Source organism: Garra rufa, chromosome 11 (assembly GCF_049309525.1).
Source record: "Garra rufa chromosome 11, GarRuf1.0, whole genome shotgun sequence".
In the NCBI taxonomy this organism is placed as follows: domain Eukaryota; kingdom Metazoa; phylum Chordata; class Actinopteri; order Cypriniformes; family Cyprinidae; genus Garra; species Garra rufa.
The window spans coordinates 33558974-33586905 of record NC_133371.1 but is presented as its reverse complement, the minus strand read 5'-3'; the positions used below and the strand labels follow the sequence as shown (position 1 = coordinate 33586905).

At 35.8% G+C, this 27932-nt stretch overlaps 1 protein-coding gene across 1 annotated transcript in view; it reads left to right on the top strand.

Moving 5' to 3' along the window:
- Nucleotides 1–27932, top strand: part of itpr2 (inositol 1,4,5-trisphosphate receptor, type 2) — a 166415-nt gene that overhangs the window by 68105 nt on the left and 70378 nt on the right. Inside the window, exons 15-41 of the mRNA XM_073850186.1 lie at nucleotides 544–598; nucleotides 3014–3152; nucleotides 3577–3676; nucleotides 3767–3930; nucleotides 4673–4814; nucleotides 5622–5780; nucleotides 5859–6031; nucleotides 7502–7621; nucleotides 7754–7936; nucleotides 8282–8533; nucleotides 8642–8789; nucleotides 10723–10870; nucleotides 10992–11179; nucleotides 11324–11444; nucleotides 11559–11610; nucleotides 13668–13836; nucleotides 13961–14095; nucleotides 15755–15844; nucleotides 15942–16067; nucleotides 16228–16350; nucleotides 16489–16689; nucleotides 18264–18506; nucleotides 20390–20515; nucleotides 20685–20813; nucleotides 20950–21070; nucleotides 25627–25805; nucleotides 26173–26315. Coding sequence (XP_073706287.1) covers nucleotides 544–598; nucleotides 3014–3152; nucleotides 3577–3676; nucleotides 3767–3930; nucleotides 4673–4814; nucleotides 5622–5780; nucleotides 5859–6031; nucleotides 7502–7621; nucleotides 7754–7936; nucleotides 8282–8533; nucleotides 8642–8789; nucleotides 10723–10870; nucleotides 10992–11179; nucleotides 11324–11444; nucleotides 11559–11610; nucleotides 13668–13836; nucleotides 13961–14095; nucleotides 15755–15844; nucleotides 15942–16067; nucleotides 16228–16350; nucleotides 16489–16689; nucleotides 18264–18506; nucleotides 20390–20515; nucleotides 20685–20813; nucleotides 20950–21070; nucleotides 25627–25805; nucleotides 26173–26315 — 3929 coding nt within the window. The remainder of the gene's footprint in view (nucleotides 1–543; nucleotides 599–3013; nucleotides 3153–3576; nucleotides 3677–3766; nucleotides 3931–4672; nucleotides 4815–5621; nucleotides 5781–5858; nucleotides 6032–7501; nucleotides 7622–7753; nucleotides 7937–8281; nucleotides 8534–8641; nucleotides 8790–10722; nucleotides 10871–10991; nucleotides 11180–11323; nucleotides 11445–11558; nucleotides 11611–13667; nucleotides 13837–13960; nucleotides 14096–15754; nucleotides 15845–15941; nucleotides 16068–16227; nucleotides 16351–16488; nucleotides 16690–18263; nucleotides 18507–20389; nucleotides 20516–20684; nucleotides 20814–20949; nucleotides 21071–25626; nucleotides 25806–26172; nucleotides 26316–27932) is intronic.

The following is a 27932-nucleotide window of genomic DNA, read 5'->3' as shown; positions in this document are numbered from 1 at the left end:
TTCAAATAGAAATCAGTTATTTTAATTAGTAAAAATATTTCAGAATTTGACTCTTTTTTTTTCTGTACTTTGGATCAAATAAATGCAGGCTTGGTAAGCAGAAGAGACTTAAAAAAAAACATTAAACGTCAAAAAAAAAATAAATGATTTTTTTATTTATTTATAATAACATTTTACAATATTGCAGTTTTTATGGTATTTCTAATCAAAGAGACTTTTCCTCCCCAAGACATTTTTCAATCATAGAGTCCATATGACTCCATTTAAGGCTTCTAAACTATAAAAGATCAATCTCTAAACAATATAATGTTCTTCTGGAGTGGTTTATCAATCATTTTTATAGTTTTGAGAGTGCATAAGATGGGCTGCAGGTGGCAGCCTTCTCAACGTTATTGTCACAGTACTGTAGAATCAGTCATAGCCATCCACTATGCACAGAGCAGACAGAGAAGTCATTGTCTGAGACAAAAATGCTGAAAGAACCTCCCTTTGTGTCTGTGTGTATTCCTTAAAGCTTTAATAAGACTTCTACTTCTGTTTCAGGTGAATCCTGATTTCAAAGATCGTACAGATAGTATCAGCACCAAAAACGAGGTAAGTCAGACCTCGCTTGGATGCCAGCCTATGTGAGTCATAATAACAAGGTCTGGAATCTAAGTTTGCAGAATTCCACAGAAGTATCTGCAGAAGTTCCGCAGAAGCTCATTTTACAGTTTGTCAGAATTCCATACTTTTTTAAACCTTTTTAGGTATAGCTAGACATGTCTGATTGATGAAACATTGATGTGAGGCTTATCACATTTGCTGATTGTGTTAAACTTTGATCAAGTTTTGAATGTGACTCGCTCTGCTGAAGTAAACATAGTCTACACAGCATTGCGGCTCAGCCCAACTCTCCTGCACAACTTCACTATTACGTAATCCATTTCTCTCCCCTCCTTCACGCTGCAACAGACAGACTCGCGCAACTCCCGTCCTCCTACTCTCCGGAGAATGTTTTTTTTTTTTTTTTTTTTCTTCCGCCTGTATCTCTCACTGCACCTTTCCGCTGTATTAGCATTCTGCCTCAGCAGCCTCGCAGACAAACACACTCGCACACGCGCGCAGAGGGGGCTCCTTACATAATGTCTGAATCTGGGGGTGCCCCGTGAGAGTCAGGCAGACGTGCTGTCTGCTTCAGTGGAGGAGTGAGTCAGAGGAGCTGCAGAGAGTCAGAGCAGAGGAGAATTTATAATGCTGCTCTCCAAATAGCCCTCCATCAAAAAGCTCTGGTGAAAACAGTCTGTGCCACAGATGCAGTTCTGCATAATATCCTCACTGTAGATGACCTCTGGGTTTTTTCTCTGGGTATTTTTTTTGCAAGATCTACTTGAGTTGTGGTAAATGTAGGAATTGCAAGTTTAGCGCTGTTGATTAACATTTTTAAGGCTTTTAAAAATGAGCAAAACTGGAACTGAATAAATGGTAAAATGCACTCTTTTATGGAAGTAGAGCCACAAGACATAAACAATGCAAGTTATTAGTTATTGGTCAAATTGCTTGTCATATGCAACTTTCGAATATTGTTATGACCGCGGCAGCAAAGAGATTTAACAAATGTAAGAGTTGCTTATTTCTGCTTAAATAGACTTCCATTGGAGCGGAACTACTATGAATAGATTTCTTATTTTATTTTATTGAATTTTATTATTTTTTAAATTAAATTTAAATTAATTTTTTATTCTGTTTTAGTGGGGATATTTTTTGTTATTGACATACTGTTGTAGTTTTTTTTTTCGTTAGTTTATTAAATATAATTAGTTTATGTAAATATTAAATAAATATTAATCAAAAATAAGAGTTGCATATTTAGACTTCAATTGGAACTGCATTACTATAAATCGATTTTATTTTATCTTATTTTTGATTTTTCAGTGGGGGCAGTTTTTATTTTATTATTATTTAGATAATATTACAGTTTTTGTTTAAATGAGTTTTTATTTTTATGTAAGTAAATATTAAATAAGCAAATTATTAAATAAAATATTAAATATTAAATTATATAATATTTTATTTTATTATTTTTTTCATTGGGAACAGTTTTTGTAATTTTAGTATTATTCAGATACTCCTGTAGTTTTTGTTTAAATTAGTTTTTTTATGCAAATAAAATACATTATTTTTTCAAAAATAAAATATTTTTGTTTTTAATTATTGTTGTTGTTGTTGTTGTTGTTGTTGTTGTTGTTGTTATTATTATTTAATTTAATTATTTTTTTTAATGGGTACAGTTTTTGTTATTGTAGTGTTATTGAGATACTGTTGTGGTTTTTGTTTAAATTAGTTTTATTTTTATATTAATAAATATTAAGTAAATACATAATTAACAAAAATAAGGTTTGCCTACTTTTACTTCTAAATAAACTTCAATGTTCTTTTTCAGCGAGGACCGTTTTTGTTATTTTAGTATTCTTGAGAAAGTATTGTAGTTTTTGTTTAAATTAGTTTAATTTTTATGTAAATAAATAAGTAAATAAATATTTAAAAAAAGATAAGAGTTGCATATTTCTACTTTGAAATAGACCTCCATTGGAACTGCATTACTTCATTTTATGTTTTCTATTTTCCTTAATTAATTCTATTTAGTCATTTTTTTGTGTTTGTCATTTTGTGGCATGTCTATTTTGTTTTATTAATTTTTATTTCAGTTTTAGTTTGAGCTATTTTAGTACATCAATGTTGAGATTTTATTTCAAGATAAAAAATATTTTAATTTTATTTTTAGTTAACAATAATAACTCTGGTTTGAGGTCTCACCATAAATATTTTTCATGTAAAAATAAAACAAAAATTCAAGAAAAAATGATATAAAAATTACATAAAGAAACCCATAAATCTAAATTAGTATATTTAAAACCTGTAATAATGGTACAGTACATGCAGACTCAGTGGTGCTTGCATTGTCATATGTGGGTTTGTATACACCAATGTGACCATCCCCTTGTCTCTCTGTGCAAACCTCAGACCAACACAGACACTTCGTACTCTAAAAAGAAGTGGCAGGCTGACAAGATCCCCTACACCCTTGTTGCGGTGCCCCACGGCAATGACATCGCCTCTCTTTTTGAACTGGATGCCACCACCTTACAGCGGGCAGACTGCCTAGTTCCCAGGTTAGATCCTGTACACCAAAATGACTTTTAATCATACAGACCATGAAATTACAATGAACAACTGTTCCATTTACATTTGCATTTATTTGTTTGCAAACCCTTTTATCCAAAATGAAGAACGCTACAAGCAATCTGCCCTAAAGAGGTGATAGAAATAAGCTCCAAAATTGGCTGGAAGTGCAAACTAAAAGAGATGTAGGTGTAAAAACGCAGCAAAACAGGTTTAAAAGGGAGTAATGATTGTAGAACAAGTGCTTCCAATGCATTCAAGTGCTCATAAAGGTTTTTAGAGCAACCATTTAGATTTTAAAATATGCTTATAAAACCATTTGCCCAGATTCATTTTTATTCAAGTCCCTTAAGTGCTGTTGAAGGAATAGGTCATGGGTTTGATTCCTTGAAAATATCTACCTTCCTTTTTTAGGAACTCCTATGTGAGACTCAGGAACTTGTGCACAAACACTTGGGTGACCAGTACTAACATTCCCATCGATGTTGAAGAGGAGCGACCTGTTATGCTCAAGGTTGTTTATTTCCTTCTATTTTTATTAGTTTTTAAGAAAAAAAAGTCTTATCATTGAAACTTCATGTGATTTCTCTTTTTATTTCAATAGATTGGCACCTGCCACATGAAGGAGGACAAGGAGGCATTTTCCATTAATTCTGTTCCCCTATCAGAGGTCCGAGATTTGGACTTTGCCAACGATGCCAACAAGGTTCTGGAGTCGTTTGTGCGTATATTGAAGATGAGCAATTTCGCACTTGTAAATGAACGCAGGTATACGTCACACTTACTGAAGTCCTTTGAATTTGTTAAAGGGATAGTTGATAAATGATAATTCTGTCATTATTCACCCTCATGTCGTTCCATACCTATAGGAGCTTCATTCATCTTCAGAACACAAATCAAGTTATTTTTGATGAAATTCGAGTGCTTTCTGACCCTGCATAGTCAGCAATGTAACTGCTATATTCAGTGCCCAGAAAGGTAGTAAGGACGTTGTTAAAAGAGTCCAAAATAGTCAATTTTGTGCTCAAGGAAAACAAAAATAATGACTTTATTAAACATTTTATCCTCTTATGTGTCAGTCTTCAACGCACATTAGTGAGAATTTTCTATGCACACAAAAAAGTATGCTTGTAGCTTCATAAGATTAAGGTTAATCCACTATCATGGACTATTTTAACAATGTCCTAAGTACCTTTCTGGGCCTTAAACGTGTCAGTTGCATTGCTGTCTATGCAGGGTTAGAAAGCTTTCGGATTTCTTTAAAAATATCTTATTTTGTGTTCCGAAGATGAATAAAGTTCCTACAAGTTTGGAACGACAAGAGGGTGAGTAATTAATAACACAATTTGCATTTTTGGCTGAACTTTCTCTTTAACTTGTGTGTTTTTTTTGTTTTTTTTTGCACACTAGTATTGTTCATTCAATAATGTAGAGATATAGTTTAAAAAATGTACATACTTGCGTTTTTATGTTCAGGTAAAAATGTACTTACTTGTGTTTTTATGTTCAGGTTTACTATTAAGCTTTTGGAGGATCTGATCTTCTTTGTGTGCGATGTGCCGAACAACGGACAGGACGTGCTGTCTGTAGTCATCTCGAACCCTAACAGAGAGAGGCAGAAGCTCATGAGAGAGCAAAACATCCTGGCACAGGTTTGCTGAAACATTAAACTAGGGATGCACCAATATGTATCGGCCGATCACTTGCGTGTTTTGTCAGTAAAGCCGGTTCTGTAATCAGCGGTAAATGCCATCAGGTGCGTGATTTCACGTTGAGCCGTATATACTACACACAGCCGTTGTTCACTGACGAGCTGCGCACATTCACACTGATAATGAACATTGATTTGCGCAGCTCGTCGGTAAACAACGGCTGTGTGTAGTATATACGGCTCAACGTGAAATCATGCACCTGATGGCATTTACCGCTGATTACAGAACCGGCTTTACTGACAAAACGCGCAAGCATGATCGGCCGATTCATATCGGTGCATCCCTACATTAAACTCTTTAAAGGGGTCATCGGATGCCCAGTTTCCAAAAGTTGATATGATTCTTTAGGGTCTTTATTAAAAGTTTTACATACTTTGATTAAAAATTCTGAATGGTAGTGTAAAACAACACCCTTTTTACCTTGTCAAAAAAAGCTCTGTTTACGGCAAGCTGTTTCGGTGCGTGTACCTTTAAATGCAAATGAGCTCTGCTCACCCCGCCCTCTCTTCTTTGGGGGGGACGAGCCGTTCTCTGAGAGACTGTAAAGTTTAGCCACATTTAGCCATGAAACTTGCTAACTAGCACATTGTTAGAAAAGGTGATTTGCAAATGTTGTTGTGTACACATACACTGCCAACACATATTTATGTTCAAACAACATGTAAAAGTCAATTTTGCACCTGATTACCCTTTTAAGAGTCATAGATTTAATGGCAGATTTCTAAATCTGAATTTTTACGTTTGCAGATCTTTGGAATTCTCAAAGCCCCATTTTCCGAGCTTAAAGACTCGTCCATGCCGAAGCTGGAAGATATGGGGGAGCAGCGCAACGCTCCATTTAAGTACATGCTACAGCTGTGTTACAGAATTCTGCGCCATTCCCAACAAGACTACCGCAAGAATCAGGCAAGAAACCTCTTCAATTATCAGCTCCAGTTATTAGGGCTGTCCATTATAATAATACATGTGTCCTCTTTCCCACAGGAGTACATAGCCAAGAATTTTTCCATCATGCAGGCCCAAATCGGCTATGAGATCCTGGCAGAAGACACAATTACTGCTCTTCTGCACAACAACCGCAAGCTGTTAGAGAAACACATCACTGCACGTGAGATTGAGACCTTTGTCAAACTTCTGCGCAGGAACCGAGAGCCAAGGTCTGACCCAAAGATTTAGACATCCACTCAAATGTTTGGCATTTAAGGCATTGCTCACCCAAAAATGAAAATCCTGTCATTAATTCCTCACCCTCATGTCGTTACAAACCTGTAAGACGTTCTGTCATCTTCGGAAGACAAATTAAGATATTTTTGATGAAATTCAAGCGCTTCTTACAATCCATAGACAGCAACGTTATGACACGTTCAAGGCCTTGAACAAAGTTGTTATTTTTGTTTTCTTTAATGGAGTAGTTCACTTCCAGAACAAAACTGTACAGATAATGTACTCGCCTCTTTGTTATCCAAGATGTTCATGTCTTTCTTTCTTCAGTTGTAAAGAAATTACGTTTTTTGAGGAAAACATTTCAGGATTTTTCTCCATATAGTGGATTTCTATGGTGCCCCTGAATGTGAACTTCCAAAATACAGTTTAAATGCAGATTTAAGCGATCCCAAATGCAGTTGTAAAAGATCCCAGGGGAGGAAGAAGGTTCATATCTAGCGAAGCAATCTGTTATTTAAAAAAAATACTATTCATATACTCTTTAACCTCAAACGCTTATCTTGTCTTGCTCTGCCTGAACTCTATATGTATGTCAGAAACTACTGTCTTATTTTCTTCTTCAACTTCAAAAATTATTTCAAAATCATCCTACATCGTTGCAGAAGTACCAATCCAGTGTTTGCAAAGTGAACATGCGAAGATGATCAAAAGTTTTGAAGTTGAGGGAGAGAGTTTTGGTATATCTTAACTGTCTCGAATTGGAAAAAAGAGAGTTCAGGCAGAGCAAGACAAGACAAGCGTTTGAGGTTAAAAAGTACTGTATATGAAGTGTAATTTTTTATTTTTTTTAATTACAGTTCACTAGATTAGACTCGCTAGAAAGACCCTTCTTTCTCAGTTGGGATCGTTTAGAACTGCATTTGGGATAGTTTGAAGCTGCATTTAAACAGCATTTTGAAAGTTCAAACTTGGGGCACCATAGAAGTCCACTATATGGAAAGAAATCCGGAATTGTTTTCCTCAAAAAACACTGAGACTGAAAAAAGAAAGACATGAACATCTAGGATGACAAGGGGGTGAGTACATTATCTGTAAATTTTTGTTCTGGAAGTGAACTTCTGCTTTAAGCACAAGAAGTATTCTTGTAAGTGCATAAAGTTAAGGTTGAAGGTTGAAGGACCTTTCTGGGCCTTGAATGTGTCAGTTGCGTTTGCTGTCTTTGCAGGGTCAGAAAGCTCTCAGATTGAAAAAAATTATCTAAATTTGTGTTCTGAAGATGAACGAAGGTCTTACAGGTTATGAACGACATAAGGGTGAGTAATTTATGACAGAATTTTCATTTTCAGGTGCACAAGTACTATACATTTAGATTTTATTCTTGCATTTGATACAAGTGCTGTTTTTACATTGGTTAGTGGTGGTCTCAAAGTAAACACTATACTTTATTTTGCATTTCACCTCAGGTTTCTGGATTATTTGTCGGACTTGTGCGTCTCCAACAAAACAGCCATTCCTGTCACTCAGGAGCTGATTTGCAAATTCATGCTGAACCCCACCAACGCAGACATCCTCATCCAGACCAAGTGAGATCCGCTCTGTTCTGCATGCTGAGATAAGCTATATAACAATGATTCAATTATAGGATGAAACTCTAATAGTGACAAGGTCATTTTGCATTTATGTTAATATATATGATGGGGTTTGTGTTTCCTTAGACTCATCCCACACACAGAGACCTCTCTGGAGTCATCTTTAATCCAGGAGGATGGTGATGATGAAGAGGTGTGGCTGTACTGGATTGATAACCACAAAGAGCCTCATGGGAAGTCCATCCGCCATCTGGCCCAGGATGCCAAGGATGGACAAAAAAGTGATGTTGACATCATCACCTACTACAGGTGAGAGTTCAATCACATCTTTGGAAGATTAGTGCAGGGCACTCTAGTACATTTATGTACATCAGGATAGCAAAATAAAGTAAACTGTGGCATATTATACCCATAAATTCTTCAAACAGTGAACAAAATTAAGCATTGCCTGGTAATTGCTCAACAAAGTATTGATAGTTGTGTAAATATTGTCATACAGTACATTTGTCTAATTATAACAGTTGTCTGAATTTTTGTTTGATTGTAATTTTAATACCATTTTCTAAACTGCAGCAAATAAACTGTGATAATTTGAGAAATGTTGAATGCTGAATAAATTTTGTTTTGACCGTACGAATGTCTATCCATTCTCAGGTGTCAACTCAATCTTTTTGCTAAAATGTGCCTGGACCGCCAGTATCTGGCCATCAATCAGATTTCCAGTCAGCTGCCAGTAGATCTAATCCTACGCTGCATGTTTGATGACTGCCTGCCTTACAACCTGCGTGCCTCATTTTGTCGTCTAATGCTGCACATGCATGTGGACCGCGACCCGCAGGAGGCCGTGGTGCCTGTTCGCTATGCACGTCTCTGGACTGAGATACCCTCCAAGATCTCTGTAAATGAGTAAGATGAAAACCACTCTTTGCCACTGGTGCTTCTAGCATTATGTAGATTTATTTATAAGACTGCTTTTTGTTTTATGGCTTGTCTGAATGCAAATTTGGTGAACAGGTATGACTATGAGTTCAGAGACACATCCAGAGAGGAGATGAAGAGAAAGTTTGCCCCTACTATGCATTTTGTGGATGAGTATCTCAAAGATGTGGTCAGCCAGCCTGATCCCTTTGGAGACAGAGAGAAGAATGAACTGACCCTTGAGGTGAGATGATGTTTGGTTTTGTTAACGGGTTTCACACATGCAATCTTATCAGTGTGGACAGAACTGCTTAAATGCCCTGAAATAGCTTTAAAAAAAAATATATCAGATTTATTCGTATAGAGTAGTCAGTGTAGTCAATGAATCACTCTAAAGAGTTGATTCTTTGTAGTGAATCAAAACCATGCGAGAACGAACAGTGTTGTCCAGTTCTCACTGATCACTTTTATAGGCTATTTTTAGTGATGCAGATTTATTCATTTAGTATGAGTAGTGTAATCAATGAATTTGTAGTTGTGACTTGGTTCTTTTTATTCAATTAAAATCACAGCATGACCAGTATAGTCTGATTCTAAAATGAATGACATTTAAATGATTACAGCGCAAATTGTGTAGTTCAATTACTGAACCAATTCCTGAATCAAATCCTAGAGTGTGACTAGTGTAGTCCACTGATACCTAAACAAATGATTCTAAGGAGTAGGTTCTATTTGGTGAATCAAAAACACAACACAACCAGTGTAGCCGCATTTATTTTATAATTTAAATCTATAATAAATTTATAATCATACAGCACAAATGGTGTGGTCCAACTGATTCCCGAACAAATGAGTTGGTTCTTTGTAGCGAATCAAAATCATACAGTGCAGAAAGTGTAGTTCAATTCCCAAACCTATGATTCAAATCCATCCATGCAACATGAATGCTGTAGTCCAGTTGAATCTTGAACGAATGGTTCTATTTAGTGAATCAAAAACATACACAACAACCAATGTAGTCTGATTACCCACTTAATGCCTGAGCGAATGACTATAAAGATTTGGCTCTGTTTAGTGAATCAAAAACACAGCATGACAAGCGGGGTCATATTCCTAAACGAATAACCCTTAAGAGCTATTTTTAATGTGAATCAAATTCATCCATACAGCCCTATTGTATAGTCCAGGGTTCCCCAAATCTTACCCTGGAGGTCCAATGCGCTGCAGAGTTTAGCTCCAACCCTGATCACACTTACCTACCTGTTATTCTCTAATGATCCTGAAGACCTTGATTAGCATGCTCAGGTGTGTTTGATTAGGGTAAGAGCTAAACTCTGCAGGAAAATGGATCTCGAGGTCCAGATTTGATGATCCCTGGTATAGTCCAATCGATTTCTGACTAAATGACTGATTAGTGGATCAGAAAATACAGCATGTCCAGTGTAATCCAATTCCAATAGAATGTCCTTAATGATAATCAGCTAAAGTGATTCCTTAACGAATTGGTTCTTTGTAGTGAATCAAAACCATACAGCACAAAAGTATAGTCCAATTCTTGAACTGATTACTATGATTAGCTGCTTTTTAATAAATCATACCCATCTTTTAAGCTTGATTGGTGTAGACATACCAATTCCTGATCGAATAACTTAAAAGCTTTGGTTCTTTTTAGCGAATCAAAAACATGGCTCAACAAGTGCAGTCTGATTCCCAAATGAATGACCCTTAAGTGCTGTTTTGTAGTGAATCAGATTCATCCATGCATCCTGACTAGTATAGTCCAACCCATTCCTGAGTGAATGACACTATTAGTGAATAAAAAATAAGTTTTCTATATAACAATCAGTTAAACTGATTCCGGAACTATTGAATTGGTTCTTTGCAGTGACAACAATGTCAAAAACAAAGCACAAAGAGTGTAGTCCTTGTGAGTCAATTCTTTTTAGTGAATCAGTTGCATGAACCTTGTGACTCACTAATGTTGTACTTCCTGCTCGTGTGTCTGTTTTTTTTTGTATTAGCGTGCCAGGTTTGATGTTTTTCCTGAGTGTATTAGGTGATGTGTCCAGAGGACAGAGCAGAGCAGATTGGCTGCATTAGCTCTAACAGAATACTAATGATTCAGTCTCCAACACTTTGAATTTTAATGGCTTTTCCTCTGTCTGTCACTCTAACAGGTGGTCCATCTGGCACGTAACCTGGTCTACTTTGGCTTCTACAGCTTTAATGAGCTGCTCTGCCTTACGCGCACCCTGCTGGCCATCCTGGACATTATCCAACCCACTTCCTCGTTTATGTTCAAACTCAACAAGAGCCCTGAGGGAGGTGAGACCCCTTTTTATAGCTGTCTGTTTTCCAAACAGTAATGCTTCTTCAGTGTTTGTTTTACAAGATAATAGCTGCCTGTCCTTGGAGCGGTGTAACACTTCAGGCTGTGTTTGTGTAGGTAATAATGTCATGCGTACCATCCACGGTGTGGGTGAGATGGTGACTCAGATGGTTCTGAGCAGAGGCTTGATGATGCCCCACTGTCTCCCTGATGCGCAGCCAATCCACGGAAAGCAAATCTGTCTCCCTGACAACGAGAACGTCATGGTGATGGACACCAAGCTCAGGATTATTGAGATTCTGCAGGTGATGCCCTTATATGAACTACATTTATCAGTTATGCAACACGAAGCTCACAAAAGTTTGTGTCCTCCACACTGTGTTGAAGAAAAGTTTGGAGGTTATGTTAAATGGTGGCGTCCTTTTTCATTTCGTCTTTTGTATTTATAGTTCATTCTGAATGTGCGTCTGGATTACCGCATCACCTATCTGCTGTCTATCTATAAAAAAGAGTTTGGCGACCAGACTTTGGATGCTTCTGCTTCTGTGGCAGAAGTTCCTGTCATGGCTGGTGAGAATTTCATGACGCACAGAAACATAAATTAATTTTCAACCACACCATGCAGCTGATTAATTTGTATGGGTATGTTTGTGTATGTTTTAATATTACTGTGGTATGTTCTAGAGCCAAACATTGAGGAGATTGCAGAGAAAGCAGAGAATATGTTTTCGGGAAGGTGAGGGAATGATTTCTTGTCATGTGATTAGTGTTTATAATATGAATAAACAATTATCATTATTACTATCAGAAATGATACTGCCTTTTTTTACAGATTCAAATTTGGAATAACTGTTTTCTATTTTCACATATTTAAAAAATATTCAAATGACAGGGTTCGTACAAGGTGCTTGAAGTTCCAAGTCATGATCTGAAATGAAGGTTCGCAAATCATTATACAGGTTAGGACTTTGGAGCGCGAATCGCAAACCATTTGATTCAGATCAGAACTTTGTGCATCGCAAATCAATTGATTTAGATCAGAACCTCAAGTCACGTATCACGAGTCGTTTTATTTAGATTGGAACTTCAAAAATCATTTGATTCAGATCAGAGTGGGTTCTTGAATCATTCCGCAAATTGAATAATTCTATTCAAGCTCCGTACTCAGAGTCCTGATCTGAAATTATGTTAATGATCACTAATCATTATTCAGATCAGGACTTCAAAGCGCAGATCGCAAATCATTTGATTCAGATTGGGACTTTGGTGTAAATTCTTGAATCAGTCCACGAATTGAATGATTTGCAATTCACGCTCCGAGTCCTGATTTGAAATGATGGTTTGCAGATCATTTGATTCAGATCGGAACTTTGCACATCGCGAATCAATTGATTCAGATTAGAACTTCAAATCACGTATCGTAAATCATTTGATTTTGATTACAACTTCGCAAATCAAAAGAGGAACAGACGCAAAAAGAGGAACGGATGAACGTTATTTGATTGAGATCAGGACTTTAGAGTGGGTTCGCGAATCATTTGACTTAGATCAAAACTTTGTGTATCGCAAACTAATTGATTTAGATCAGAACCTCAAGTCATGTATCTCAATTCATTTGATTCAGATCGGGACTTCAAAGCGAGTTCTTGAATCAGTCCGAGATATGGATGACTTGCGATTCACGTTCCAAATCCAGTTCTGAAATGATGATTCACAAATCATTATTCAGATCGGGACTTTGGAGTGTGGATCGCAAATCATTTGATTTCGATTGAAACTTCGCGAATCATCTGATTTAGAAGGGACTTCAGGACTTCGGAACGCAGATTGCGAATCATTTGATTCATATCGGGACTTTGGAACGGTTTCATAAATCTTTTTTTCTTAAATAATAGAAATCATCAAATGTTTAAGAGGTCAAAGTGAGATCTTATATTGAAGTCCTTGAAAATCAGAAAAGTAGTGCTTGAAAAGTCCTTCAGAGTCCTGGAATTTGATTTTTCAGAATCTGTACGAACCCTAATATAATGGCTGAATTTTCAGCAGCCATTGCACTCTATTATATTACTTTTTTTTTTTTTTCGATAAAGAATCGAAACGGCCCCAGATATCGAGTGAAATCCGTGCTGAAAAACACCTTTGGTGGCTGTGGTGACATGACAACCGTCAGCATGTTTTCATCCTGCCAGGATGGCATCTAGTGTTTCTTGTCTCTGCCGTTTGTAAGCTCTTTTAGTAGCTGTGGTTTACTAAAAGCCTCAAAGGCATCAGGGCTAAAGTGGAAAGAACAAAGACGCAGGTCTTTTGGAAGTTTTATTCATCCACACGCATCTTCCAGTTCTTTTCTCCCCTTCTTTTTACTAGGAAGGCAGTGAAGACTTGCATTGCTTCTCTTGTTAACGTTTGACTTAAAAATTACAACCAAAAGCCACACAATTTGGCATTGTATCAACATTTTATTTTCTAAGTTGTGTTGCTATAAAAATAGAAACATGTAGTGCCAGTAGTTCACCAAGTGCAACCAGTTCATGTAATCAAAATAATGGCCCCCCCATAAATCTATCATGGGCTTTCTACCACATATTTTAGTAGGAGACATAACTTACGTTACTAATACAAGTCTTAATACCCAGAGTTCCCTTTAAATATCTGTCATTCCAGAGCATATTTTTCACCCTCTAAGTTAGCCATTTTTTGCTGCTTTGTCTTTAGTACTTCTATGTCTCTCTGTCAACACTTTAGGTTATGATTGGCTTCATTACTGATTCAGATCTTGTGTTGTTGTGTTCACAGTGCTAAGGAGAGGAACTCGGTGGACCTTGATGATGAAGGCGGTCAGACATTTCTGCGGGTGCTTATTCACCTCATCATGCAGGACTACCCCCCGCTGGTCTCCGGCTCTCTTCAGCTCATCTTCAAACACTTCAGCCAGAGAGCCGAAGTTCTGCAGGCCTTCAAACAGGTCTCACTCTTACCCATACTAATGACTTCTTATTATCGTTTTGAGACTATCACTCGTTGTTACATGGTCTGTTTTAATGATAGACTCATGTATTTGCCAATTAATGGTGGTGTTTGTTTTGTAGGTCCAGTTGCTGGTTTCTGAGGAGGATGTGGAGAATTATAAGAAGATCAAGGCAAGCTTGGACCAGCTGCGTCTGACAGTGGAGAAGTCAGAGCTGTGGGTCGAGAAGAGTGGAGGTTACGGCAGTGAAGACATTGCTGAGAATCAAAACAAAGAGCAAAATTTGGAGGTGCGCACCTACTGGCAGGAGAAACACTGCAAGCATATGGCTAAATCTGACCCTGAACCACAAAACCAGTTTTAAGTAGCATGGGTACATTGTAGCAATAGCCAGAAATTGGTCAAAAATATCGATTTATCTTTTATGCTCAAAATCATTAGGATATTAAGTAAAGACCAAGTTCCATGAAGATATTTTGTAAATTTCCTACAGTTAATATATCAAAACTTAATTTTTCGTTAGTAATATGCATTCTTAAGAACTTGCCTTATCAACGAAAAGCTTATTTATTCAGCTTTCAGATGTTGTCTAAATCTAAATTTCATAAAATTGACCCTTATGACTGGTTTTACGGTCCAGGATCACAAATTATAACGCATTAGCTTCCTTTCTCTATAGTGCATTGCGAATACAGAAAAATACAAGAAGATAAATTTATCATCTTATTTTATAAGACTTTGATACAGTGGTTACTGTTTGACTAATTTTGATAAATTTTTGTGACCCTTGACTAAAAATGTAATCCTAATAATTAGAGATTGATTAACTTTTTGTTCATTATATACTATAAATTATAATAAATACATATTACCAATATTAGTAATAATATAATCATAATGCACAGTGTGTTTTTTTTTTTATCCTTGCAGTTTTATAATGATTTTTATATAAACTAAAAGGTTTTGGACTGTAAGAATTATCTTCTGCTCACCAAGCTTGCATTTTTTTTTATCCCAAATACAGCAAAAGATTACAGAAATATTTTTACTATTTAAAATAACCGCTTTCTATTTAAATATATATTAAAAAGTAATTTATTCCTGTGATCAAAGCTAAGTTTTCAGCATCATTACTCCAGTCTTCAGTGTCACATGATTCATTCAGAAATCATTCTAATACAATGATTTGCAGTTCAAGAACATTTTTTTTTATTATTATTATTATTATTATTATTATTATCAATATTTAAAACAGTTGAGCACATTTTTTTCAGGATTCTTTGATGACTAGAAAGACCCAAAGATCAGCATTTATCTGAAACAAAACATACAAAACATTTGTTACATTATACAATAATCTGTTTAAAAGTCAGTATAATCTTTTATGAATGATAGAAATGTATACTTAAATTTATATATATATATATATATATATATATATATATATATATATATTTATTTATTTATTTATTTTTAGCAAGGATGCTTTTAAATGTATCTAAAGTAATGATAAAGACAGTTAGTATGTTACAAAATATTTCTATTTCAGATAAATGCTGTTCTTCTGAAATTTCTATACAAAGAAACCTGAAAAAAATCTACTCAGCTGTTTTCAACATAATAATGAGCAGAAATCAGAATATTAGAATGATTTCTGAAGGATCATGTGACTGGAGTAATGATGCTAAAAATTCAGCGTTGAATTTGCAAGAATAAATTGCATTTTAAAATATATTCAAATAAAAAGCAGTTATAATCTGTTAATTTTTTTTTTCTGTTCTTGCTATATTTTGGATCAAATAAATGTAGGCTCGTGAGCTAAAGAGACTTCCTTAAAAAAACATAAAAATTTACTGTTCAAAAACTTTTGACTGGTAGTGGATATATCTGACTAAGTGTACTTTTTGGTTTACAGGAAGCAGGTATCTTGAGCCCAGTGCAGGATGGGAACAATAAACCTCAAATAGACAGCAACAAAGCCAACAACTACAAAATTGTCAAAGAGGTGGAAACTTATTCACACAATGTTCCTCAGCTTCAAAGATTAAAAATATTCAAGGTAGTGTAAAAAAACTCAGGATTCTGTGTCTGATGTTCCATAGATCCTGCTGAGTCTCAGTAAACTCTGCTCCCCTGCTAAGAAGATTCGTGTGCAGCAGCAGAGGCTCCTGAAGAACATGGGAGCTCACACCGTGGTGCTAGACCTCCTCCAGATCCCGTATGAGAAGGTGAGTGGATGTTTTTACAGTGCGTATACAATAAGTTCAGTATTTTAAAGTTAGCACAACCAGGCACTAGCAAAATGATGGTACTAGAAAATGACTCTAGACTCGGAGATTATCATATTAAGATCAATATGCTGCTAAACTCTTGCTGTTACATCTTCAGGGGGACGAAAAGATGGACGAGATCATGACTCTGGCTCACACTTTCCTTCAATACTTCTGCAGAGATAATCCTCAGAACCAGGCGCTGCTGCACAAACACCTCAACCTCTTTCTTACACCAGGGGTGCGTTTCACCAGGGAGTTGATTTCAGCTGAGGACACTGTTAATGAGCATTACATGTCCTTGCTATTAATAATAGATTATTTGGTGTTAAAAGGAAATTCGGATGGTGTTTTATTTGATTCTCTCTTTGCTTCTCAGCTTCTGGAGGCCAAAACCATGTGCTACATCTTCAGGAACAGCTACCACCTGTGCAATGAGATCAGCGACCGCGTAGTGCATCATTTTGTGCACTGCATTGAGACCCACGGCCGTCACGTGCAGTACCTGCGCTTCCTACAAACCATTGTGAAAGCCGATGGCAAATATGTGAAAGAATGTCAATGCAAAGTCATGAATGAGGTGAGAAAGATTTTGAATTTAGTGTTTGATGGCGATTTAGATTACCTTTTATCATGTTTATAATACTTGTAGTATTAAAAAAATATTTTTGCACATAGGTGACCCTGGACCACAAAACCAGTCTTAAGTAGCACTGTATATTTGTAGCAATGGCCAAAATGATCGATTTTTCTTTTATGCCAAAAATCGTTAGGATATTAAGTAAAGATCATGTTCCATGAAGATATTTCAACATTTCCTACCATAAATATATCAAAACATAATTTTTGATTTGTAATATGCATTGCTAAGAACTTCATTTGAACAACTTTAAAGCCCTCAGATTCCAGATTTTCATATAGTTGTATCTCAGCCAAATTTGTCCTATCCTCACAACCCATACACAAAGGAAAGTTTATTTCAGTTTTCATGTGATGTTTAAATCCAAAAATGGACCCTTATGACTAGTTTTGTGGTCCAAGGTCACATATTTTAAAGTTATAATTAATATATTTTAAATAATTATATATAATTAAATAATTATAATTATATACATTTCTATTATTTATTTAAGTGATTTTATGATAGTTATCAATCATTTTAAAAACATTTCAATACTTTTTCTTGTATCATTCTCCACTCATTGGCTATCTCGACTTTTACATGCACTACCAGTCAAAATCTTTTGAACAGTAAGATTTTTAATATTTTTTCACTCACTAAGCTTGCATTTTTTTTTTTACAGCAAAAACAGTAAAATTGTGAAATATTTTCACTATTTAAAATAACTTGTGTTCTATTTGAATATATTTTAAAATGTATGCATTTTAAAATTTATTCCTGTTATTTCAAAGCTGAATTTTAGCATCATTACTCCAGTCACATGATCCTTCAAAAATCATTCCAATATTCTAATTTGCTGTTTAAAAAATATTATTATGTTGAAAACGGCTGAATAGAATTTTTTTCAGGTTTCCTTAAAGAATATGATTTTTGGAAAAACAGCATTTATCTGAAATAAAAATCATCACTTTTAATCAATTAAAAGTGTTGATTTCTATCATTTCTTTCACAAAAAAAATAAGCTTTTATATGGTATAGTGTATAAAGTTACAAAAGCTTTTTATTTCAGATAAATGCTGATCTTTGGATCTTTCTATTCATCAATTAATCCTGATAAAAATTTACTCAACAGTTTTAAATATTGATAATAATAATAAAAAGTGTTCCTTGAACAGCAAATCCAGATATTAGAATGATTTCTGAAGGACACTGAAGACTGGAGTAATGATGCTTAAAAATGTATCTTTGATCACAGGAATACATTACATTTAAAAATATGTTCAAACAGAAAAAAGTTATTTTAAATGGTAAAAATGCTTCAAAATTATACTGTTTGTCGGCACGGATAGCCTTGTGCCTTACTGTTTATGCTGTACCTTGGATCAAATAAATGCAGGCTTGGTGAGCAGAAGAGACTTCTTTAAAAAAGTCATAAAACATTTTACTGTTCAGAAACTTTTGACTGGTACTGTAGGAGTAAATTCATGTGTTTGTAGATTTAAATCAGACATTGTGTTTGTTTTGGACTATAGCTGGTGAACGGAGGAGAAGACGTGTTGGTTTTCTACAATGACCGTGCCTCTTTCCCGGTGTTGCAAAATATGATGTCCTCTCCGCGGGAGGAGAATGATGCTCTGGCGTACCACATCACTCTGGTGGAGCTGCTGGCGGCCTGCACCGAGGGCAAGAACGTTGATACAGAGCTCAAGTGCAACTCACTCCTGCCGCTTGACGATATTGTCAAAGTGGTCACGTACGATGGCTGCATTCCAGAGGTGACGGAACATTAACCCTACCTGAATGTTCTCGTGAAAAGCGCACCGTGGCATATTTGCAAAGTGCTAGAGCTGTTGATTATGTTGTAATTATGCTTTCTATACGCTTTTATAAGTTACCTAATGACATTTGTCTAGTAATGGCGAACAAACTGCTTGCTTGCGCTATTACAGTGAATTACAAAGAAGTTAAAGAACTCTCAAGAACATGTACAGTACTGATCCTTTCAAAAAATAGATGTTGAAAAACAGTGATGGAAAGATGGATATACCATAGTATTTCGTGCATTGCGTGATTAATTTTAATACTCTCCTCCCACAAATTTTGCATCTGAAAGGGAAACGCATACAAATGAGGGTTTGTGCTGGTGTAAAGTTGGCCCTAAAGTTTGGCCCTTTTGGCACTACTGAAACAATGATGACAATGTTTTGGTTGTGACTGTTACAATTTTTAGGGAATAACACCCAAAAAATCAAGAATGTCACTACCGAAACTTCACCAAATGTTTCAGTAGTGACGATTTTAGGTACTTTTGAGCCTACCTCAAAGATGCCAATAAGCACATGGTTAGCTATCAAAGTTGTGAGTTGTACATATATAAAAAGTAAATATTATGAAATAACTCCCAAAAAAAGTGCTTAATTGCATAGAAAAGGTGTTCGGTAGTGACGTTCCTTAAAGTTACAGACAGATTTTGCAGACTTTTGAAAACAAATTACCTCAAAATGATGGGACCTATCTACTCACACCTTGTAGCCATGAGAGAGAGGGACACAGAAATATTTCCTGATCATAAATGTAGGGGTGTAGGTAAAATCAGTCTCTGCCAATGGACTAAAACATACACTGTTTCGGTAGTGACATGAAAAATGCAGGACACCTTTTTTTAAGTTTCATGATTAACAAAGAAAATATACAAAAAATCTAAAGATATTTAAAAAAAACAATGGAATAAAATACTAAAATTATTTCAATATCATTTTCATAAGTTGTAATTTAGGGTTTAAGGTTTGGGACAGACACCTCCCAATTGGAAGTACCCAATAAATTATGATTTTATAAATATATATTATTATATTATTAGTAAAACATCTAAGATTTGAATTCTTAAATGCTTTATAAATGCGCTTTTTGGTTTTGGGACAGCAGTTTGCACCAATTCTGTAGAATGGCCCATATATATTTTTGGTCACGCATTTAAAACATGAATGTCACTGCAGTACATAAAATAACACAAATAAAAGAATTTTTAAAAATTAGGTTTGAAATAAAAAATATTTACAAATGTAAAAGAAATCAGTTTCTTTTAAAAAATGTGGCTTAAATGTCCAAATACCTTTTTAAGGCATGGTACATATACCATGGTATCTACCAAGTACTTCATGGCTAGGGTACTTCATGGCTTAAAATAAAATGTGACCCTGGACCACAAAACTAGTCTTAAGTAGCATGGGTATATTTGTAGCAATAGCCAAACATACATTTTAGGGATCAAAATGATCGATTTTTCTTATATGCCCAAAATCATTAGAATATTAAGTAAAGATCGTGTTCCATGAAAACTATTTGTAAATTTGCAAACACAAATATATTAAAACTTGATTTTTGATTAGTAATATCCATTGCTAAGAACATTTGGACAACTTTAAAGGTGATTTTCTCTATTTTTTGCACCCTCAGATTCTAGATTTTCAAATAGTTGCATCTCGGCTAAATGTTGTCCTATCCTAACAAACCATACATCAAAGGAATGCTTAATTATTAAATCTCTATGACTGGTTTTGTGGTCCAGGGTCACAAATATGGTACTACCATGTAAAAAAATGTTTAAATTGTAAGTAACATCAGCTATTTTTAAGTATTGTTTTTATATCTTTTGCAGGTAAAAATTGCATACGTAAACTTTGTGAATCACTGCTATGTGGACACTGAAGTGGAGATGAAGGAGATCTACACCAGCAATCACATTTGGAAACTCTTTGACACTTTCCTTGTAGACATGGCTAGGGTGAGTTAACTGACATCAACTAACTTTCTCTCCGTTTCCCTCCCTCGCAATTTGTGAGGCATAATACACAGGCTTAAAGAGCTGTTTAGATCATCTGTGACTGATTTGTGCTTGCTATGTGGGTGCTGAGCATCCTGAACTGACGACAATGATGTTGTTGTTGTTGTAGGTGTCTAACGGCCCCACAGACAGGAAGAATGCTGATACATGCCTCGAAAAATACGTCACTGATACCATCATGGCCATCGTCAAGGGCTTCTTCGGGTCCCAGTTCTCTGTCAGCAACTCGAACCTGCAGGTAGTGCGAGAAAGTTCAAACCACCTCGATCTGACGTGAAGAGATGTATTTCTCTTCCTGTGCTCTATGAGTCAGTCATATTAATGTTGCATTACTTATGCTTGTTGACTGTGAGATATTAATATCTCTTCGTCAGGCCCATCAAGCAATTTTCATTAAGCTGCTGCAGTCCGCCTTCAGACTCTACAACTGCACCTGGCTCAACTCCCTGCAGAAGACTAACATTGAGGGTTGCATCAAAACCCTTGCTGACGTGGGTGAGTTTCACATCTGGCATATAATGCTGCCTTGTGAGAGAGGGTTGTGTTTTGTGAATTAAATGTTATACGTATATGATAGCTTCACCTTGATTAAACAAACTGCTTCCTGCAAATAAATCTGCTTAAATCACTTAATGAAATCTAATAATGTATTAACGCAGGCGATTTATTTTTCCAGTTTAACGGAGGGGCGGGGTTAGGGTCTCTTTTTTTTTATCTTGACAAGAAGTGTGTTTATTTAGTCACAAAAGGTCTTTACAACCACATCAAACAGGACACTTTTCAGACGAGCACTCCAGCTTCACTTTGGCGCCAGGGGCGAGTCAAATGAGTGTGGGAAAGGTACAGGTGATGAGGGAGCTTGAGGTCAGATGAGATGATGTCAGGCCATATGCCAGGAAAAACAATTTGCTTGTCCTGTCAGCTGTTATACTGTTCTTGTAGTGTGCACTCTTCAATTGTACTCACTGTACTATTTTATACATATTAAAGCGCAAAGGAAACTACGAGCATGCATGTGAGATCTGCGTCGGTTCAGCAGAGGCAGCTCCTAAAGTAATAGCAGTTGAATAACCTAATAACCCAGCTGATGTGACGTCTGTTAATCAAAGAACAAAAGAAAAAAAGAGGAAATTAACTTCAGTAGCTTTAGGATTTATCTATATTTAATTAGGGGCCAAGCACCGAAGGTGTGATGGCACCTTTTGTATCTTCTGGCGTTCTTCTTCCATTTCTTCCGCTCTTGAGTCAATGGCAGCCCATAGAAACGCTTGTGGGAAAGTTGTGAACTTTGGCACACTGATGGAGGCAGTGATGGGAATAACGGTGCTATAAATAAACGGCATTACTAATGGCGATACTTTTTTCAGTAACAAGTAATCAAACGAATTACTGTTTCCCCCGTTACAATGCCGTTACCGCTACTGACAATAAAATGCGCGTTACTATCAGTGTTGTTTTCGTCAACGATGACGACGAAATCATTTCGTTGACTTTATTTCATGACGATAACGAGACGATGACGAGATAAAAATGGCTCGTTGATGACTAAAACATGACGAGACGTGTGTGAGTTTTCGTTGACGAGACGAGAATAGACGAAAATGTTAGTGGGTGGTCCGTCAGACGTTTAAAATGCATGACATTTCCGCTTATTGTGCATGCCAATTAAAGGTTGTATCAGCGATTTCTAGCCTAAAACATAAAGTGTCATTTTCAGCTGACCTTTCTTCACGATCCGCTCGCTGCCTGCCCCATAAATTGTCTGTGAAAAAACCGCGTATCTCTGGTCAGCCTAGGGTCCGAGATATGCCAAAAAAAACAATCGGCGCTATCAACTATTCCACAGAAAAACAAAGTGTTCCAACCAATCAGCGTCAGGGGTTTGGTGTTGGGATGTGCTGGGATGTGAGGGAGGCGGAGCGAAAGTCCACAACACCAAACCCCTAACTTAAAAAGTATCTGACGCTATGGCAAGCCGTTTTAGCATTCCATCCTTGTTTGTCTTTTATGTTCTAAAACATTCCTTCATTATTGTAATTATTGGTGAAAATAGTCGATCCGGAAGCTCACATTGTGTTGAACTATAGATCTGCTATTTTCAGAACTTGTAAGTGACACTACCCAACAGCAAAATACTTACTGACCTACATTAATTTGTTAAAAGACTACTTTTTTCCCTTTTTTTGACTAAAACTAGACTAAAACCTTTTTGACTTTTCGTCGACTAAAATTGGACTAAAACTATCACATATAGAAGTGACTAAAATTTGACTAAAACTAAGAAGCATTTTAGTCCAAAAGACTAAAACTAAGACTAAATCTAAGATGGTTGTCAAAAACAACACTGGTTACTATAACTGAGAACACCTGAAGCGGTTCTCATTCAGCGTCTCTATAGGACCATAGGACCTCTCTTTCTCTGGGGGGTGTGTGTTTGTGTGTGTTCAGTGCCAGGGCAGGACACCTAACCAGTGATGATGATTGGTGTGTCTGTAAACGTGGTGTAACTGAGAGCGCGATGATTGGCTTAGATTGAGTAAATTTCCATCGTTTGCCAATCAGAGGCAGAGTAGTGCGGGTGTTCACACACAAGCACATGCATGGTCAGTCGCACACAGCAGCATCCAGGAGTCACAACGATGGCAAGTCCAACAAGTTCAAAGGTAGCTTTTGCAAACTGGAAGTATAAGCACTACTTTTCCCTCGCTGAGGTGAAAGGCAAAAATATTTATGTAACGTGCAACTTATGCCCAGGAAAAAAACAGTCTCTCTGCGTCGGTGACAAGTAATTCTAATCTACAGAAGCACCTCACATCGTCACATGCCGCCACAAAATTAGTGGCTAAGAACGCAGGTGATAACGATATTTAAAGTTCTAATCTAAACCATCTATTGTGCTTTATCGTTCCACTATAGTAATGATAATATTTATAATAATATGTTGAATTTGATAGTTAACTCTCACGTTGTCCCACAACAACAATAAAATAGTGTAGATTAGTGTACAATGTTTTATATTTATTTTACAGTTATATTAAATTAGATTTTTTTTTAAGTAACACAATACTTTGCCTTGTAATTAGTTACTTTTATAATGATGTAACTCAGTAACTAACTCAGTTACTATTTGTGAGAAGTAACTAGTAACTATAACTAATTACTTTTTTAATGGTATGTGCCCAACACTGGATGGAGGACAGTGTCAACATTAACCATAGCAAATGTGGAGTCTCTAACTCAGACTCTCTAGCACCACCACTTGTCCAAAGTTTCACTCATGTTTATGTGAATAACTTTTGCATCAAAATTCTTTGTTTCTCTCAATCCTTGGGTCATGCAGAGTCGAATGAAGTCCAAATTTTAAAAATCGTAAGGTTTAGTTTTTTTCTGTTTTTAATAGTTTGTAAAACCTACTTTTTCGAACTAGTCCTAGACGGTTTGTCTGATTTTCACCAAAATTGGCTCAGATCATCTTCAGACCATGGAAAAATTATGCAAAAAATAATGGAATTCAAGTTGATTAGTCAAACCTTTCTCCAATAGCGCACAAACAAATACTACGAAAAAGCATGCGAAAAAAGATTTGAGGCTATATCTCCGCAACGGTTTGTAATATTGAGACCAAACTTGGTGTGTGTTATAACACCTGCACAGTTTCGAAGCAGTGACACCATTTTTGAAACTGGGGTTTACACATAATCTGAAAGCTGAATAAAAAATTTTCCATTGATGTATGGTTTGCTATGATGGGAGAATATTTGGCTGACATACAGTACAACTATTTAAAAATCTGCGATCTGAGGACGCAAAAAAAAAAAAAAAACTAAATATTGAGAAAATCACATTTAAATTTGTCTAAGTGAAGTTCTTAGTAATGCATATCACTAATCAAAAATTAAGTTTTGGTATATTGATGGTAGAAAAATTACAAAATATCATGATCTTTACTTACTATACAAATGATTTTTGGCATAAAAGAAAAATGTATAATTTTGACCCATGCAATGTATTTTTGGTTATTGCCACAAATATACCCAGGCTACTTAAGACTAAGGTTTTGTGGTCCAGGGTTTCATATAGTATATTTTCTAAACCTTGGGTTCCATATAGTATTTATGAGGTTATTGACATTTTTTATATATATATATATATATATATATATATATATATATATATATATATATATATATAAAAGGTCAATAAAATTAAATGTGTTATTTTAGACCCTAGGATAAGAAATTTTGGGTTATCTTGTTTTGTGGGTTAGTTGTTAATTTTAGATTAGTTAGGTTTTAGATTTCACATAGTATATTTCTAAACCTTGGGTTCCATATAGTATTTATGAGGTTATTGACATTTAATTCAAGCAGTGCACACAAAAATCACGCAACTTGTAAAATAAATACATGAATAATGTATGAATAATGAATTTTATATCTGTTGAAACTGTCACAAAAGTGACCTTGCCTTAAAGAGACCGTTACCTAAAAATTAAAATTCTGTCATTACTCACCCTTACGTCATTCCAAACCTGTAAGACATTCGTTTCACATCTTTGGAACACAAATTAAGATATTTTTGATGAAATCCAAGAGCTTTCTGTACCACCATAGACCGCAACGCAACAACCACATTCAAGGCCCAGAAAGGAAAAGAAATTATTGAATAAAGATGATATTTTTGTTTTCTTTGAACATAAAAAATATTCTCATAGTGTCATAAAATTATGGTCCTTACTACCTTTCTGAGCCTTGAACGTGGTAGTTGTGTTGCTGTCTATGCAGGGTCAGAAAGCTCTCGGATTTTCTCAAAAATATCTTAATTTGTGTTCCAAAGCTAAATAAAGGTTATACGGGTTTGGAATGACATGAGGGTGAGCAATTAATAACTATTCCTTTTAACTGAAAAATGCTATGAAAAGGTCCCCAAAAAAAATAGAAGGAAAATACAGAAGAGTATATGCCATCAGTGTTTGAGGTTATTATTGTATTTAACCTTTAACAAGCTAAATGTAAGACAATGCTTAAAGGTCTACTTCTTACCCTGTCCAGCTAAGAGCCGGGCCATCCCCATCCCAGTGGACCTGGACGGTCAGGTCAATGCCCTGTCGCTAAAGACACACACCAGCATGGTGCAGCGTGCGGTGAAAGACTGGAAGCTGTCAACCCGCGGCCGACCCCGTAAGGAGCCCTTTGGGGCCCATGATTACAAGATCATTGAAAAACTACAGGTAAAGTCACCTTCAAATCCAAAAACTGTCACTGTTATACAGCCTCACATTTGTAGGTTTATATAGGCAACTGACCAATCAGAATTAAGTACCGTATATTCTGGATCATAATTTTTTTTTTTTTTTTTGATCACCTAAATTGTGCTGCAACTGTTTACTTTCAGTTTCACTTTTAATTTATGTTTTAATTTACATTGCTTTATTCCTGTTCTATTCTTGATACTGTTAAATCTAAACTGAAATACATGTTTATAGTATTTAAAATACAAACACCAGCACAATGCAGTTTTGACCTGGAAAATATGGTATTCCAGAAAAAAATAGTATACCATTGCACATCGCCATTGATCCAATGTTTGTGTTTCAGGGAGTCGTTGTGTATCTGGAGGAGCAGTTTAGTCCACAAGTGCAGGCCGAGTTTTCTGTATTAGTAGACGTGCTGCAAAGCCCAGAGTTGCTGTTTCCTGAGTCTGCCCAGCTCCGCAGGGAGGATGGAGCCTTCATGTCTAAGTGAGACACGCACCCACATCAAACAAATTAAAACCGTGCGTCATCTGCAATGAATATATTAAACAGGTCCAGTGGCAGTGTTAAAAATAGCCATAGGTATATGTATGACATTATAAATCCCTGAGAATTTCTGCTGTTGTTCCAAGCATTTACGTCAGCACCATCCTTAACTGATTGTCTGTTGTCTGGTAAAATGGGTTTGAAACATGTAAATGACAATTTAAGTATAATTGAAAACATGTTTGTATATATAGTATGTGTTGGACCTGATTGTGCTGTGATTCATATACCAGCAGCATCATATATGAGCTATAAAATGGGTTTGTTGTGAATGTGCCTGGGGTTCTAAGTACCTTATATAAGCAATTATCTGTGTCTGAGCAAGATATACCTCAAAAATCACACAAGGTGTGCTTATATAAAAACACATTTCCTGTTTTATATGTCTCACAGCTTTTTTGGACATTTCATTTATTGAAATTACACAAATTGTCGTGCAGAAACAATTCAACTACTCAATGAATTGAAAACGGTCTTAAACTGCCAACCTAATCGTATGTGATGGCGTCATATGCTCCTAAGTTTTAATAATTTTCTCAGATATGGCTTGCAAATCAATTGATTTTATTTGCAGATATCAAATATATGGATTTTATTTTTTAAAGAAATTATTATTATTGTTCAGCAAGGATGGATTAAAATAAGCAAAAAAACAATAAAAACTTCAGCTTTTTTTTTTTTTTAATACAAAAGGCTCCTGGAAAAAATACTATACAGTGCAGCACATTGATAATATAAGAAATGTTTCTTAAAGGGATGGTTCGGAGTAGAATTGACTTCATTGCTATGCACTCCGAAGCCCATGTAAATACCCCATCCGAAGTTTTTTTTACCTTAGTCAAACATTTATGGAGATATTAGAGTTTTTCGAATTGCTTGTTACAGGAGTGAATGGTACATGTGATGTATCTCGTAAATTGCACCACTAAACGTGCAAGTAATCTTACCAAACTTGTACAGTAGTGTAAATAGGTTATGTACTCCCAAAACGCTGCATCGGAACATTTGTAAGTCCACCATGAGTGTTTTAAAAACATGTTTTAGCCGATCCCTACTAGTCTCAAAAACTACAAATGGCGACACGTCGACGTCACTTCCCTGGTTTGAAAAAAGCACGTAAAAGTCCTCCTACAAGTTGACATGCACACAGATGTAGTAGGAGGACTTTTACGTGCTTTTTTCAAACCAGGGAAGTGACGTCGACTTGTAGTTTCTGAGACTAGTAGTTCTCGGGTAAAACGTGTTTTTAAAACACTCATGGTGGACTTACAAATGTTCCGATGCAGCGTTTTGTGAGTACATAACCTATTTACACTACTGTACAAGTTTAGTAAGATTACTTGCACGTTTAATGGTGCAATTTACGAGATACATCACATGTACCATTCACTCCTGTAACAAGCAATTCGAAAAACTCTAATATCTCCATAAATGTTCGACTAAGGTAAAAAAAAACTCCGGATGGGGTATTTAGATGGGCTTCGGAGTGCATAGCAATGAAGTCAATTCTACTCCGAACCATCCCTTTAATAGCCAAATCAAGCAATTAGAAAGATT